Source organism: Rhynchophorus ferrugineus, unplaced genomic scaffold (assembly GCF_030347505.1).
Source record: "Rhynchophorus ferrugineus isolate W39M unplaced genomic scaffold, kcgeb_rfMv2 rfM2, whole genome shotgun sequence".
Taxonomy (NCBI): Eukaryota; Metazoa; Arthropoda; class Insecta; order Coleoptera; family Curculionidae; genus Rhynchophorus; species Rhynchophorus ferrugineus.
Window position 1 is genome coordinate 26485272 of NW_027472581.1, and position 18573 is coordinate 26503844.

Sequence of the window (18573 nt, forward strand, 5' to 3'; positions counted from 1 at the left end):
TGAAACGGAATGAAAGGATAACGATGCTGTAAAAAGTATTTTTTATTGCAAATTAATTAGTCTACATAATTGTACACTTTTATAAAACTAATAATACAATATTACCTGAAAATATCTCCTTTTATAACCAATTTATGACATATATAGTGAAGATAAATATATATATTTTTAAGTCTGTACATATAGTATACATGGTACTGAATAAAATACACATTCATTTTTATTTCAATGGTACATATATAAAAGAAATAGTTTTATAGTTAGAGTATTATAAATCTTTCAAGAAATAATGAAGGTACTATACAGACTAGTCAACATTAATGAGTAAATTATGCACAATATCATAACAGGGTATTGTAAGATATACTTCTTAATTTTAAAATGTATAGTATTCCAAAATTTACCATAAAACTATTATATATTCTGCAATAGAAAGTAGAAATAAATCATCAATATTGACCAATATGATCCGTGTAAAATGTAGTACAATTATTTCGTTAAAATACATTTAATATATATAAACAATAAAAGTATTAAAAGAACTTATATATATATATATATATATATATATATATATATATATATATATATATATACCATCATGATTCTTGGTTGCTTTCATTTAGTTATTAATAAAACTGCAACTAAATTATGCAACTTTTTAAATCATTTTCCCTATTTACATTTTTTTTATCAGTCATTTAACTAGAATTCTATTTTGTATAATTACTCAGCTACTTCCGCTGTTTTTTCCCGGCTCTTGACCAAAGTAAACCGGCCTTTTCCTACATCGAGATCGTCCTCCTCCTGTTTTCCTTTCCATTCAATTACCTCGACGCAGGTGTAACCTATGGCGCCGATTATTAGAAGTCCTAAGAGCAGGTAGAGTTTGACGTCGATACATAAATAAGGACTGTAAGCGTATGTAATAACTGAGCCGGTCGATTCCCACAGACGGAAATTGCTATAGGATGCTTCTTCTTTGCCGGGGAATAAGATGCCATACAGTGCTGAAAATTGTGATATTATACCATTAGTTAGGTTACTATACAAAACAGTAACTTACGAAAAATTAATAAAGGGATGATATAAATTGATATAAATATGACTCCGAATAACAAAAATCAGTATTCAACAAAAATCTTACATTATTATTGCGTATTCTAGTATAGAAATTTGAAAAAATCGATTATTTCGCGTAATCATTTACCAACAAAAAATGATGTTAATTATTATTATGGTCTGAACAAAGGTCTCACAAGTACGATATTAATTAAGGCAACATACTAGATACTAGATTTAGGATATATTTTTAATATATCTGTGATATTTATGATATACTTACTATATCTTGTGAGGTCTATGATGTAGTGAAAACAAGAGATTTGTCATAATAAGTTTTCAAACAAATTTCAGTAATATTTACTGTGTATTAAGAATTTGAATTCAATCATATTATTAATAAAATGTATTGAAGGTAATAAAATGACGCGTATAAATAGCCGTTCTGTAAAAGACGGTGCCACCAACAAATTTTAACATAATTGCTTAATTTAAAATAATTTATTATGAAACTGGAGATTTCAAATCAACACATATATCCTTGATTTTTGTCTATTTTGTTTGGTTTGGTTTCGAATAAATGCTAACAATGCTAGTCGAAAGCAGAACTGATGAAAATACTTGCAAGAGACTATTATGAAAACGCCTAGTTTCATAATTTATGTGAAAATAGTTGAATTGGACTCTAGACTCTCCATATTCGCCGGATATTTTTTCTTCCGATTACTATCTATGCCGAGGCAAAGCACAGGATATTCTTTGCAGCATCTCTTATCATAGGAAGGTACCAAAAATTGGGTTGATTGATGTATTACTGTATTATTTCTAACAAATTATCATATGCTATTTGAAAGATGAGATTAGACGGTGGTTAATGATTCAAAATATTCCATCAATTCACAGCAAGTGTAGAAATATCGATAAAAAGGCTGAACCGTAGTTAGTATATAAGTTGTGATGGATACGAGTATTCTTGACAATTTTTCGAACGTATAATAAGAACGAAAATGAAGTTTGATGCTGAACGTAATCGTAATCACACCGCACTCTTCTGAAGCAGTTGTGTCAAATGATTTAAATATATTAGGTGTGTAAGTACCTTGAGGCATGTGGAATTTTACATCTTAGAATTGCGGCCTAGAAGATACCCAAACAATACTATCCTAGCTGTTCAACACGTACCGGGTGCCAACAGAGCAACCGGTAAATTATTACGAAGATCTGGCCTGGAAGATCCTGAGACGATTATCTGAGACATTATTGAAATGTACATTCAATTATTCAGTCACTGACCGTCGTTCAGTCCAGACGTGCCACCATTGACTGTCCAAGCCTCGCCTTTGGGTAACAATGCTGCCATACATTTCATCTATTTTATTTTCATGATATTTTATAATATTACGAAATAATGGTCATATAATGTAACCATAAAAGTTTCATTTCGTTTTTCCTCCCTTCGCCGAACCCTAAAAGTACTTTCATGTATAGTCAGCGACATCTAGTGGTGACAATGCAAATTATCAGTGTTAAGTACCTAGTCTAACTGTTAAATTTGATGGTGTTGACTTTTACCTACTTGCAGTAGTAGTTTACTCTTCAGAATTTCAGAGTTACTCAGTCGATATATACGCTAATGAAGAAAAACTCAAATGGTACACGGCCTCCCTTACTTTTGTGTACTACCAATATCGAATAACAAACGCAACGATTACGATTAAGTAAATGTACAACACATATTCGTTCATATTGACCAGATGGTATGTTCAAGCAGCATATTCAGTTTTTTGAGAATACCTACAGGGGAGTCAACGTTGGGATATATTTTGGTATAGAATAGAAATGCTGATAGGAAAAAAATAATAGTTGACAATATACCATACGTTGAAAACTAACAAATATTACCACTGCATAAAAACAATTTCATACTAATAAAAACAAAGGCTTAACAAAGCTTTCACAGAAGTCCTGAATAAATCAGCGTCCTAATAATAAAATAGCCGCTACGATTAAAAATATAATGAAAAAGATATTAGGTATTGTTTTCAATTAATGTCGAAAATGAACTAAAACTGATCTTGAAGCTAAGAGAAGTCGAAAAAAAAGTCATCATTAGGCGTTTTTTGTCTTGCCGCTCATTAAATGGGTCAATTTTCGTTTTAAACGAATCCATGTCATCGAGTTTTCGAGCTCATTAGTATTGAAAGTCGACAAGGGCTTAATTATCGGCCTCTGCAGAATTTTCTTTATATAATTGGTCGATTTATAGATCATGTTTATTAAAAAAATTTCTAGCTTGAATCTATATAAGCATATTATTAGCATTTTAATGCTACATATATTTTCAATGCACCGAAAATGTGTGTTTTATTTATAGAATAATCCTTTGAAGTCCGGCTTTAGCCATAGGTATGTAAAATAATTTACTTAGAAGCTAATAATACATTTTTAACAGTTTCTGTAATCTTCTTTAACATTTTTTTGCTATTTTTAAAGCGAATTATTTTCAGTTTTACTTTAGTGGTACCAAAAAATAGTAGAGCGTAAAATTTGATGTCTTATTCTATGAATTAATTTCCTCGGACCAAATAGTCAACAAGTCAACAATATGTTATTAACATATCAGAAATTGCTAGAATGAAGCTACTTGTTTCAAGAGGTATAGACGGATAACTCTTATTTATCATCACGGCAATAATTCTTATAATATCAGATTGATTCCTCTAGATTTCAAAAGAATTCACTCACATAATTCTTTTTATATACAATGATTTACTATGGAAATTTGATGAACTATTTATTCGTAATATTATTCATCACTTAAAATAATATTGGATAAAGCTTGGTGAATGCAGTATAAATAAGCTGCTAAGGCAGCCGATTATTTACTGATGAATACAGGCTTCAGTTCTATTGACCACATCAATACACCTGTTTATGTCTGCTGAATTCATCGTTGTTGTTTAATTTTTTTCAACAAAAACTTCATCATTAGTCTCCATTTTATTGAACGGTTAGCTATTTTTTAGAGTAATAGTTAATAGTAGTTTTTTATCAATTAATTATTGCTGAGCAAGTAGTTCTATGATGTCTACAGAAGAAAGTTTCATTAATTCGATAAAGGAACACGTGCCTTAAAAGAGTATATGCCAATAAATAAGAGTCACCAAGTTTCTGTTAGTACACGATGAGTGTTGATCAACATAGAAATTAACGAAACTATTTATTAAAAATGAATTATTTATTCAAATAAAAAAAATCAGCCGTAAATAAACATTATTCCCGTACTGTTGTTACTAAGAAAGTAAATAGACTGAAAATTACCAACAATAATTAAATATTAACTAATAGTAGTGGAATACTAATATAAACTTATTCGTAAATTTCATCGTAAAAATAATTCGTAAATCGAGCTTGATATGATTGACATTTATAAATGCCACTGGATAATTTTTGGCACATAAAAATACACATTCATAGAATACATAAAATAATCTGCATAAGAAATTATTTACTGGTGTGGTTTACATTACATATACGTAATAATTATCATAAGAAAGACTTATTATCCATTGAGAAAATTGTCTAAGTCTTAAGGTTAATAAAAAAAATATTTTAAAAATATGCTCTTACTTAAGAGGATTTTCCGAGATGAAATTGTTTTAATGAGGCATCATTTAAACCGAAGTATTTGAAAACGAAACTTAAAACGCGTTTATCTCGATACAATTTTTTAAATGCGGTTTACATAATATCTCAAGTTCTACTGAACTCATATATTTAACATTTATTTTTGAGCCAGGCTTCATTATACATCTTCTATCATATATAGTAGAGCTAATATTTTGATATTTACTAGTTTTAAAAAATTCGGAAATGTAAAAAATGGTGAATAAATTTCAAACATTCGTAATTAGTCGAAAAAGTTTTTTTGACATTTTACTTTGTACGATTGTACCACTTTATTAGATTAAGAGTTTTCTTTCTTTTGGTTTGGGTTTTACTATGGTAGGCGGGATACTTTTCAATTGACCTGTTATAACAAGTATCTAACGTTAAAAATCTAACTCAAAGAATGATCAAGGAAGGGATGTTTTAGAAACTACAAAATATTTTCCTGCCCTGGACAATAACGATGTTGTAGCCTATCCAGCCATGAGTGCTGTTGTATGGTTATATAAATGTTAAATAATGATATTCCAAAAAACATAAAAGTAAATCCATTTTATGCATTTTAAGCTTAACCGCTTTTTGTATCCAATGGAGTGTTTTGGGCGTTCTGTGAAAACATTCGGAAATGTAAAAAATGGGGGGGGGGGGATAAATTTAAAACATTCGTAATTAGTTGAAAAAAGTTCTTTTGACATTTTACTTTGTACGATCGTACCACTTTATTAGATTAAGAGTTTTCTTTCTTTTGGTTTCATATTAGTGAGAATATATCGTGTCAATAAGGGTGCAGTATTTTTTGAGACCCCCTACTTCATCAGCCTGTAACTTTTCAGATTTTTAAACTATTCACTTCTTTATTTTATGTATTCTATAAAGAATAATAAATATCCAATAAAAATTGCTAGTAAAAATAAAATTTCCTTTTTATACCACTTGAAAATATACCTAAACGTTACGCCTCTATTGTCAAGAACAGTCTTTCTTGCAGAAAAATTTCTGAACTTTAACTAAAAATAATTCAAATAAAACTATATAAAACTAAAATTACAGAAAATGTCCATTATTTAATGATGTCCACCTGTAATTATATATCATAGAAAAGAGAGTTAATTTAAATTAATTTAAGAATTTTATTTAATAATTCATTTTTAGTGAGATATGTGATAACTTAAAAATAAAAACTCAGACCATAAATCATGCCTTCAATCACGCGAAATGTACGGTTTATAACTTTTTTGTTCACCTCATACAAAGCGCGATATAATAATTTATCGTAATATCAGGCAAAATAAAAATAAAACACTGAAACTCTCATAAAATGCCAACGTTCTGACATAATGTTTCATCATCATCTTCATTTCTACACACATTCCACTCAATGTAACAAAGCGACGTAGGGAAGCGTAATACGCGGGAATTTATTAAAATTTCGGGAATAAAAATACTTTACGATCCCGATGGGCTTTAACAAAAATGACGGGACGTATTATCGCTGTTAAGTTTATGCGTGTTCTTTAGTTTCGATTCTCTGGTGAACGTTTAAAATAAACACGGTTTTAGTAATATTACTCTAGATAAATTTGACATTGTGAAATACTTTTATTTCTTGATAAATAAAATCCAAACATTCACAACAAAACATTATAATAGTCACTATCTTGACAATGTGCAAGGTATTACAGATGATTAGAGTAACATTCGTCTATTAACTACGTTTGCTAGGTCACATAATCAAGATATGAAATTACCTCTGAACCACGATACTCATTTTTAATTAAAACACCAAACTTCTTTATTGTCTTTTTCTAGCTAGAGTACTTGTACTAACCGTTCACTATACACGGTTCTTACTGAAACTTCTCAGAGTTCTCGCTAAACACTTTAAAGTACTCTCATACCGGTTCTTATTAATCTTGATAATCTTTTCTCGCATTTCGTAAAACATCAAACTGCACAGCCGATACAGACTTAGCATCAGCAGATATCTTAACATTTTTTTAGGAACTCAATACAATACGTTGTTCTATTTCCTAATTTTCATTCTTCAATTAAACTCCAATAACGATAATTACTACGTCTCGACTAAAATAATAAACAGTCACGGTTGTTCTCTACACCCCAACGTCTTTGTGATTTTCTGTTGGTCATGATTTTCCAGAAGGCGTTACGGATACCAAGATTTTCCACATAACAACTTGTGCTTCAGCGAAAAAGTATCGGTCTCAACCAATCATCAAGTCACCCATGTCGGCTCAAAGAACAAGCGGACAGTATTGGTGTCGGTTATAATTCTTCCTAGCCTAAATTAGGGATGCCGAAAAAATATTAATATATTGATATTTTTTGAATATATGCCCTTATTTAAGAGGATTTTTTTGGTACTTAAATCGTTGGTACTTATATATTGGTAGATATATCGATATATCTAGATTTTTTTAAAATATCAAAATTGATATATCGATATTTTCCCTAGCCTAAACGCCTTGTGACCCCAGCCAACATCTCCATTACTTCACGACATCAACATCTTCGGCTTTAGTGGTAATTCATTGATCGTACGTCCACTTTCACTGTAGTGGCTTTCGTCTTTAGGTTCCAGTTCGTCACTGAGCATCACTATCGTCCGCTATTTTGAAGAGCTCTTTAGACTATTGCATCAATTTTCACTTGTCTCTGCAGTTTCAATACTCGACATTTGGATATTTATTTTATTTAATTTTCCAGTTCTCATCGCAACATCATTTTTGTTTCACTAATCATTAACACATCCGCATAATTCGATTTCGAAATTCTATTTATTTGACTCAACGACGATTTGATCACATCGTCTCACAATACTTCACGTCAGCTATTAACTAGCACTATCAGCATCGCTTTCTTTGAACAGCTTCTGCTTTCACAACTCAATGTAAGCACATCTTGAGCGTATTTTGCGTAGAATCGTAGTGGATTTGCAAGAATATCTTTATTGTTTGGTAAATAAAATACGAATATTCATCAAAACATTATAATGGTTATAAGAGGTTGTTACCGATGAAAAAATCCAAAAAATTATGGAATCCAAATTGAAATTGAATGAAATAGCAGACACTCTAAAGATATCAACTGAAAAGGGCAAAGTGGGTGCCGCGCGAGCTCAGTTTTGACCAAAAACAACGGCGAGTTGATAATTCGGTGCAGTGTTTGAAGATGATCAAGAGTAATAAACTCGAGTTTTTGTGTCGATATGTGAGAATGGATAAAACATGGCTCCATCATTTCACTTCCAAGTCCAATCGACAGTCATCGGAGAGGAAAGCACACGATGAACGTCGTCGAATAAAAAGATGATCGCCGAAACTGGGGCCTATTTTGAAGCAAAGGACAAATCGTACTACAAAAATGCTATTAAAAAGTTGGAAGGTCGCTATAATCGGTGTATCACCCTTGAAGGGAATTATGTTGAATAAAAAAAACTAATTTTGCCAAAAAATTGGGTTTTACTATGGTGGGCCGGATACTTTTCAATTGACCTGTTATAACAAGTATCTAACGTTAAAAATCTAACTCAAAGAATGATCAAGGAAGGGATGTTTTAGAAACTACAAAATATTTTCCTGCCTTGGACAATAACGATGTTGTAGCCTATCCATGAGTGCTGTTGTATGATTATATAAAGGTTAAATAATGATATTCCAAAAAACATAAAAGTAAATCCATTTTATGCATTTTAAGCTTAACCGGTTTTTGTATCCAATGGAGTGTTTTTGGGCGTTCCGTGATTATTTTGATTTGTAAAGTGAAAATTATCTAGAATTACCAGAAGGACCTACAATAAATTAAGTGATGAAGTTTTGGAGAAATTTATGGATAAGAAATCATGTCGAATGCTTCAAGATATTATCGAAGTTTGCCTTTTAGCAGCTCGTAAACCCTTACAAATTTTTTAAATATTGAATTAAAAAAAATTGGCTTTCCTATATAATAAAACTTATCGCAGGCAAAAAAAACTTAAGGCATATCGGGCGTATGGCCTGTTGGAAAATATAATTTTATAGGGTTTATTAGCTAATTTTAAATTTAACTTCTTAAAATATACTGATATATTATATTTCCATATTTATGTTAAGTGACTAATAAGTAATTCATATATAGATGTGTTGCAAATTAAATATCGATTATAGTAGATTTGAGGGCTACCACATTTATATGTAACTAACATAAGGTTCTCTTCAATTAATTCAATTAATGTTTAACAGTTCGGTTATCTTGAAGTCTGGCGAGGGAACTAGCTAGGGAACACCCCCCATGCTTGACTGTACAGGAACGCAGATTTCTTTTGGGGTTCTCCATACATAAACCCGGCCGTTTGTGTGAAACAATGTAAAAGATAATTCATTGGACCATACCACATTCTTCCAATCAGCCAGTATCCAGCTGTTTTGATCGTTGCGCCACTTCCTTTGCAGTTAGGCGTTGGCTTCAAAGGCTGTTAACTTTGCGGAACTACCGCCGTACTATTTTTGTCTGGCCACAATCCACGTTTTACAATATTTTGTTATGCAGCCATTACCGTGGATACTGTCACTCATAAAAGGTTAAACAGTTTTGTTGCGTTGATCAGAAATGGTTTCGCTAAATGAGCCTCAACGCAGCTAACATGCGACAAAATGTATTAGTTTACTTGCTGTTCATATTATTTTATCTATCCCGTGTAAATTCAGGGAATATCAATTTAAAATTACTAAAATTATTGAGTTTACTAAAATGTTATTTAAATGAAATAATTAATTGAAATTATTAATTATGACTTATGATATATAAAATACCATAATATTGATATTAATATAGTATTATATAACTATTAATATGTGATATGCATAAGTATGGAAAGTAATATTCATAATTAAAAAAAAAATAGAAATAGATTTAGGATAAAAATAGATAGAAATAGATTCAAATCTTGTAAACGCATTAAATATATTTGTAAAAATGTAAAAATGCATAATTTATAATCACAGTTTATACGAAATTTGTATTTTTGGCATTAATTTTAAAACTGATAGAATATAACAGAAAAAATAACGATACTGAAAAATCACCTTAAAGAAATTCGTCAAAGAAAACACTTAGTTAAGAAAGTAGTTTGATTGAAATAATTGAAATAAAGATCGGGATGAACATCAATTATACTTACAATTAATTTGTACTAGCCATATAGCATCGCAAAATCCCCATAGGCCGGCTATGATGAAGAAGGTCAATTTGGCTTGCTCGCTCGGCCGCCAAACTAAAAGAGTGACGATCAGGGCAACGTGCAGTGATAGGGCCAGACAAATGACCGGAGTCCTTCCAGTGATCTTGATAATACCACCGATAAATATGGCCGCCAGACCGTTGCACACTCCGAAACAAATCATGACGAAGCCGATGTTGCTAATACCCCATCCGCACGAAACAAATGCCTAAAATATGGAAAAAATATATAAGATTCTGCTTTAACATTATAAAGGTAATTCATCTATAAATAACTGTAAATAAACAAAAATTGAAGAAATAAATTCAATGAGATATATCTGTTGATCCTGAAAACTATTATACATTTATAGTGTAGAAATTTGAAGTAATCAAAAAAGAGAAAAAATATTTTCGGAGATATAGTCGCTGTTTTAACCACGCGGTATCAAAATTAAACTTAAAAACACTTTTCTCGAAGATACTTCTTTCGAGGCGGTTAGCATACTCTCTCAAGTTATATTGAACCGATTTATTTGAAATTTCGCATGAGCCCTCTCTATATATTCTTCTACAGTATCAAAGTAAAACTATATAAAAATTCCATTTTGACTTTTACTATTTGTAACAAATTGGAGTGGAAATTTCAATTAAACCTCCCCCCTCCAAAAAAAACCCAAATATTTCTTGCAATTGAACTTGCATTGCAAATGAACACAAGAATTGAAAAAAGCATGAATTTATACTTCGCTAATTCTTTAATAAAAATTAACTATCAAGCAAAACCTAAATGAAAGTGTACAAAGTAATTTACAATCCAACCCTAATATTCAATTGCTAGATATGGGTATTATCAAGAACGTATAAAAGTAAGGTACAAGCAGCACAAAGGAAATATCTAAGAAGGGTAAGGCGTGTAACAAACATGGAGAGGATGAGAAGTAAATACATAAGAATAGAATTCAATATTGAATATGTTAAAGGCTATACAGAAAGAATATAACTCATTTGGTGAGGACATTGATAGCACATAGACGATTTAAGACAGGTAATGAGAATATGAAAGCAAAAAAGAAGAAAAACCTAAGCGAACCTGGGATGAATGTATAAGAGAAATTCTGCAGAAGAGAAGGAAATCTCCCGTTATAGTAAAAAGACATGATTCCATGAATTTCACACTTAAGTCTTAAAATCTACCAGATTATAATTTTTCCTTGATGAAAATTTTATTGGATGTTTTGGGCGTTAAAAATTAATGTTTTTTTTTAATGTAAATGTTAATGTTTGGAGAAAAATAGTTAGTATTAAGGAAGTCCTGCTGAGTGACTGAATGAGAGTGAGAAGTGAGGCTGTAGTAAAATGTAAGACATGATATTACAGTAGCAAGACATAAATAGAAAAATAATTTATTAATACCAAAAAGTTATTTTTACGACCTTTGCTTTGATTGTGTTTGTGATCTCAGACACAATAATATATTAGTTTCTCGTTAGCTATTTCTAATCTATTATGGAGTACCAAGAATCATCATTAACATCGAAGATTCTCAAAAACCTGCAGTTTTTTGGTTTAATGGGAATTTGGTAGTGTGCTGATCTATATAAAAGGGGGAATAGTACATTTTACGTGCCCTAGCCCGTCTCAATGGTTCTCTGGACTTTATACAACTATCTTATATAAAGATTGAAATAAAACCCAAAGTAAAGGTTTGTACAATAGTACAAAGCTGCAAGAGCTTCCGCTTTTAAAAGATGATAGGCATGAAGAAGAGGAAATATCACAATAAAGCTATAATACGACACTTTCGAATGCTTAATTTGTCAATTTTTCTCTAAGTTTTTAAAATAGGACTCTTAAGGTAGATTCTACATATTTCCCTTCGAAATCGTACAGAAATTAACTTTATTCAATTAAGATGCGGCTGCTCAAGAACAAATCGAGAGACACACTTTAAAATAGTTTTAATATATACGTCGAATGAAAGTTTTCGTAGTTACTTTCAAGGAGTCAGCCTTAAAATCAAACATTCTGAAAATATTTTAGAGCTGGTACGTTACCAACAAGTTTTTTCTGTTATAAAATAAACTATTTATCTGTGTGTAAGAGTACTTGCAAATGTAAAAAAAACATTAAAAATTAACTGTCCAGCTCAGTGAAAGTCATAAGGAAAACTATTAAGTCAAAATCAAACAACACAATTACTTAAGAACACTATTTAAATAACGGGAAACGAGTCATCTACATAGTAATTGAGACCAAAAAAAATTAGAAACTGAACCAAAAAAGGGAAGGTTTTAACAAAACTCAAAACCACAACGTTTCTTGAATTACCCAATTACGTCTCCGGACTCGAAATAATATTTCTAAACCATAAAAAATAGAAAAAGAAACGGCATTATGATATTTCTGCTTCAATGAATTTTAAGGGTTGACATGTTATGAAAACCATAATTCCCGACCCAAAAAATGTTGGAAAGTTGCAATATAGAACGAGCCGTTTTATTAAAGGGTTCAGGACGAAAAACGTTGTAAAATAAAAACGAACTTAAAGGATGAGTTTCAGCCATATTTCGGACTTACAAGAATAGTATCATTTTTTTTTGAATATATCGATTACTCTTAAGATTGTAATCACTTAACCTTAACAATGAAAATAATTATAATATTAAAGTTTCTTGTATCTATTACGATTATTATGTTTTAGCTTAATATACTTAAAATTTCTGTTCTTTATATAAAAAATATCATTACTGAAATAGTTCGATAACAACGATAGCTTCAATTACTTTGTTAAGTTATAACAGGTCAATTGATAAGTTCCCAGCCTGACATATAGATGGCGCTACTAGAATTAAATCCATAGGTTTTTTTAGTTAAGTTAGCCCTAACCCTCAAAAGATGCTTATATAAATTAGAGATAGTATAATTTCGAGTGAAGAAACTTTTGTAATTGTGAAATAAAATGGATGAAAAGGAATTTCGCGTGTTGATAAAATATTGTTTTTGAAGGGAAAAAATACAGTTGAAGCAAAAACTTGACTTGATGTCGAGTTTCCGAGACACCGCCCTAGCAAAATCAACAATCAAGGATTGGTATGCTAAGTTCAGACGTGGTGAAATGGGCACCGAAGAGGGTGAACTCAGTGGACGCCCAAAAGAGGTTGTTATCGGCAAAAACATTTAAAAAATCCACAAAATGATTTTGAATGATCTTAAATTGAAATTGAATGAAATAGCAGACACTATAAAGATATCAACTGAACGTGTACATCATATCATTCACGAATATTTGGTTATGAGAAAGCTCTGTGCAAAGTGGGTGCCGCGCGAGCTGAGTTTTGACCAAAAACAACGGCTGGCAAGGTTATGGCGTCTGTATTTTGGGATGCGCATAGAATAATTTTCATTGGCTACCTTGAAAGGGAAGGAGCATCAACAGCGATTATTACATAGCGATATTGGGCCGTTTGTAGGACGAAATCAGCGAAAAACGACCGCATTTGAAGTAAAAGAAAGTGCTGCTCCACCAAGACAATTCACCGTGTCACAAGTCAGTGAAAATTATGGCAAAAATCCATGAATTGGAATTTGAATTGCTTCCTTATCCACCATTTTCTCCAAATCTGACCCTCAGTGACTATTTCCTGTTTTCAGATCTCAAAAGAATGCTAGCTGGGAAGAAATGATCGTCGAATGAATAGGTGATCACCGAAACAAGGACAAATCGTACTACAAAAATGGTATCGAAAAGTTGGAGGGTCGCTATAATCTAACAATCACCCTTGAAGGACTCTTCAATTATATATATATATATATATATATATATATATATATATATATATATTTAGTTATATATATATATATATATATATATATATATATATATATATTGTTATATAGTATATTATAGTTATATATATATATATATATATATATATATATATATATATATATATATTTAGTTATATATATATATATATATATATATATATATATATATATATATATATATATATATATATATATATATATATATATATATATATATATAAAGAAAAGGAAATGTGGGTTAATAGTATAGTTAAGTATTGTTGCGTCGCAAGAAAGATGTAAAAATGTACCTTCAAAATTATGCATATATACTTTATCATACCATTATATATATATATATTTTTACATCTTTCTTGCGACGCAACAATACTTAACTATACCCACATTTCCTTTTCTTTTATGGTTTCATTATTTTAATACGTATCATTATGAACAGTATACCGCTAATGTATTATAGAAATAGTTAGGAATGTTTAAAGAATTTAATGTATTAGCGTATTTAATAGTTAATTTTAGTGCGAATATACTTTTTAGTTGAGTAATTTAACTAAAAAAAACTTTTGGATATTATCTGGGTCTATAGCTTTTAACTGGTAAACTATGACGTTTGTCATAAGAAAGATCAAATTCACATTTAAAAGAAAAACATACGTTGAGCTAAATGCGTTTGCGATTGCACTATGTACACTGTCTCAATTTTAGTAAATCTGTCATCTAAAATAGGTCAAAGAATGCTGAGAAATGTATATCTGAGAAATGTGTATTTTCATAACATTATAATAATTTTACAAATTTCGTGCAACTATTGTTTCTTAGTAAATATTGTTATTGCTATTTGCTTTTTATACACGTGTTAAAAATAATTTATTGTGAGGTATATACAAATTTCCCCAACCGTATGCTATTTTGTTTTTTTCTGTGAATATATTTATGAACAAGTAAGCAAAATTATATTATATAAATATTAATATATAAAAATAACCAGTAAAACCAGATATTACATTTTCCCACGTGTTCTGTGTAAGAAAAGGTTTGCGTTAGTTAATTTAAAATGGTTTATAAACATTTTCATTCTATTATCAATGGGCAATACAATACAATGGGCACTGGCAGATGTCGACACGTTCTACCTTCACTGAGAATGAGATGGGTTTCAGTGGCTATATTTGACAATGGAATTCATTTAGACTACCTTACCAATAGATGATAAGAAAGGGGGTTGTTTTAGCTTTTAGAGCTTTTAGAAACTTCACTATCAACACATCATACAATACAAAGATATGCATAGATAAGACTCTTACATTGAATTCAAATTAAATAAATGAGCTGAGACTTAATGGGAGATAGCAACAGGTTGTGGTCAATAAAACATGATTTTTTTCATTTAACCGCGGTCTTAACTTTAAGGTTACCGCTCTCATTCATATTTGCTGAAGTAAGAGCATTCCGCAATGCGCTCGTTGCAACTCTTCACTCTCATACATCATATTTTGAGTATACGAAAGCCGTTCTTTGACAACTTTCATCGCCGTTTATCAGACTTCTCGCCTCGGAATTTACCCTTGACCTGCAACATGATATCTGATCACGAACTCTGTTTACCTGTCCTTTATACCCTCTAGAAATTTCTTTTTAAGTGTCTTATCTACGCTCGCTCTACGTACTGAAATTTAGTATTTATAATATACAACACATTTCTGTATACAGATGTGTTTAGTCATATTCGTTTGCTATCTTATGGTTATATATAGTGTTATCGTAACCATCAAATACTATATACATCATACGGTGGCAAAAAGTGGTTTTTCATAAAAACTAAAGCGGTTTTTCGATAGCGCTATCTTTAGATTAGCCGAGAGCAGTTTTGTATATTAAACAACATATTATCGCTATACATAACCTAAAACAATATATAATGAGTGTTACTATTTTTATTTCTGGTCAAATAATGAGAAAACAAATAATGATCGAAATTGGATTTATTGTCGTTGAAAATAGTTTCTCTAAAAACCATTGTACTTTTCTGTAGCGTCGAATCTATTTTTAAAGTACTGTTTCTATCCAGATTGAGGAACTCAAACTCATAAACCGGTTTTTTGGTGAACAAATGGTCATATATCATTCAGTACTGACTATATACGTTAATGTAGAGCCACTGTCGCTACTAGACCGGTGTTACTACAGAAATATACTACTGTTTGCTTCGATAGGTTTCTTTAGCGAACAAGTTTTGTGGGCTTTGGCCAGCTTGGCTTTGTACACCCGTAAAGTTGATTTTGTTTGGGTCTTGGATTCATAGAAATATCTATGATTAGTCATCTATGTAGTTGTTGTACCGAGATTTTGCTGTATCTTGAAAGTATATTTTTAACATCTTCTTAATTAGTACGTTCCAATTTTTGAACAATTCATTGAACAACATTGAACAATGATTGCAATGCACGAAAATAGTTTTTTTCTTCCAAGTAATAATGAAATAACTTATTGATGCTTATCGTACCCAAGGATATTTCAATATAACGGTATGTCACGTTACGTTTTTAAGATCACGTACAGCATCGAGAATTTTTGACACAACTGATATTGGACGATTATTATGGAAGTTATGAAATATAGTGCCACAAAAATCCAATTTTTCCCCCAAATAAAAACAACACAAATGACTCTTACATTTCAAAATGCCAGGGAGAAGGTTATGTTTAGCAATTCTAAGTTTCCAACAGGAATACAAGTGGGCTTCTGACAACAGTACTGCCAAGTCTATAAGCCCTAAAAAGCTATTATTGCCATAAAAACAGTCAACATTATTTTACTATTTATCATTCACAAGTTTAATCTTTTTACACTATTATATTAACAATCTTCAAAAATATTGTTCCAAAATGCTGTTGAATTAAAATACAATGTATTGTTATTTACAAGCAAACTAATAAAAAACCGTATATAGTCAATTCAAAATAGCAGTGACACGAGTGTCAATATATATCTGCTTAAAGTTGTATATTCGTTTTACAGTCAGACAATACTATCCTTGTCATTTTATTCTTTTTAAAAGGACATAGAATGCTGTTAGAAAAGTTGGAACCTGTAATGAAATGAACCAGCAAAAGTTGCCCGTTTGCCAAACTTCAGAAAATTCTTCAAAATATTATAATTATGGATTATAAACCGATAAACGTTGTTTTAACGCTTTGTTTTAATAAATTTGAAATCCCCGCGGTTGGTCTGGAAAGTATCCACAAAGATCGAAAAGATATACAGCTATTTGAGAGATGTAGAACATCCATTCATACATTGTTGGATAATTGGAAAATCCTAACAAGTTCAAAATCAAAGGCTGCAATTAAGGAATGGCTTCAAGTACATACAATTCGAATTTCGACGGAATCATGTTAAAGAATGAACTATTTTAAATTATTACTCGATAAATATAAATGAAATATTTAATTAGATTTTATGTTATTTACTTTTTTAGAAATAAACCTGAGAAAACAAACATAACACATCAGATTACTGAATGTTATGGCCACAGAGTATTCCATCTTCCACCCTATCACTGCATATTTAATCCAATTGAGTTGATATGTGGTATTGCAAAGAATTATTACAATAGATTTTCAGGTCGAGGAGGATATTCAAACAACTGTCTGGATTTATGGAAAGAGGCATTGTTGAAAAGGGCACCTTACGTTTGTGTGAGCTCGATCAGACACATTGAAGAAGAAATTGACAATGGTAGAATCTTGAACAAGTTTTTGATGGATTGGAAATAAATAGCTTAGTTAGTAACTCGATTAGTACTTCTGAAAGTCACTGTGTTTGAATAAAACTTCATGAATGTTGGTTTATGATTCAATGCTGACGATTCAATGATGATCAAGACAGGGTGATGAAAGAGGAAACCACTAAAGGTCAGTATACAATTAATATACTTTAGTTGTAGGGAATTGTATTATAGAGTGTGAAAGCTTTATGATCATGTGTGTTATTATTCAGAATATATATGAACGTTTGGTTAATATGTATGAGGAGAGAAATAACACTAACTATTTTGCAGATATGGCGAATGCACTAAGGATAATTCATTGATAAATATAGTTTTATCAAGAAAGAGATATACAGATATTAACAGGACAAGCTAAAGGGAAATATAGTAGTATTATAATGACTTTACAAGGATACATTGCATGGAAAGAAACAAGACCTAAGCATTAAACATAAATATTCTCTCTAATGTAAATAAAATATATTACTCAGATATACAATTGTTAATTATGTGGATTGGGCCTTGTGGCCTTGTGGATACCACTACATAAAAAAACGCGCCTAAAACCCTATCTATACCAGTGCGGAAAAAAGTTTAATGTATGTATGTATATCAACATGTATGTATATATAATGTATAATCAAACAACTCTAACCTATAAATTATTGTGGCTGTATAATTTATTGTAGTTTTAAGTTCTTCGATAATATATGTATTAGATTGTTCATAATGTTAAAATAAATTATATTTAATAGAATATTTGTTCAATTATTTGACTTATATTAAAATTTTGTTTTGTCAGAGCCAAATGCACTACAACTCAGAGCAGCTACGGCAATATTGCGACGTTTCCCAGGTCATTGCTATTTTGAAGTGACTATATATTACATATAAATCGATGTAAGAATAAATTGGTTATATTTTTATCAAGGTCGAGACTAGGATGACAGAGCCAGAACGTGAAAAATCAGTTAAATGGAACTTGTAGATCCAAAAATAGTAACTAAAAGTACACGACTGAAATAGTCGAT

At 30.6% G+C, this 18573-nt stretch overlaps 1 protein-coding gene across 3 annotated transcripts in view; it reads right to left on the reverse strand.

The window, feature by feature from the left end:
* Nucleotides 1–24: 24 nt before the first annotated feature.
* Nucleotides 25–18573, reverse strand: part of LOC143191711 (UNC93-like protein) — a 211625-nt gene continuing 193076 nt past the window's right edge. For all 3 annotated transcript variants that reach the window (XM_076397069.1, XM_076397070.1, XM_076397071.1), the window contains exons 6-7: nucleotides 9908–10175; nucleotides 25–1010 (exon numbers count right to left, since the gene is read on the reverse strand). In XM_076397069.1, coding sequence (XP_076253184.1) covers nucleotides 727–1010; nucleotides 9908–10175 — 552 coding nt within the window. In that variant the 3' untranslated portion in view covers nucleotides 25–726. The remainder of the gene's footprint in view (nucleotides 1011–9907; nucleotides 10176–18573) is intronic.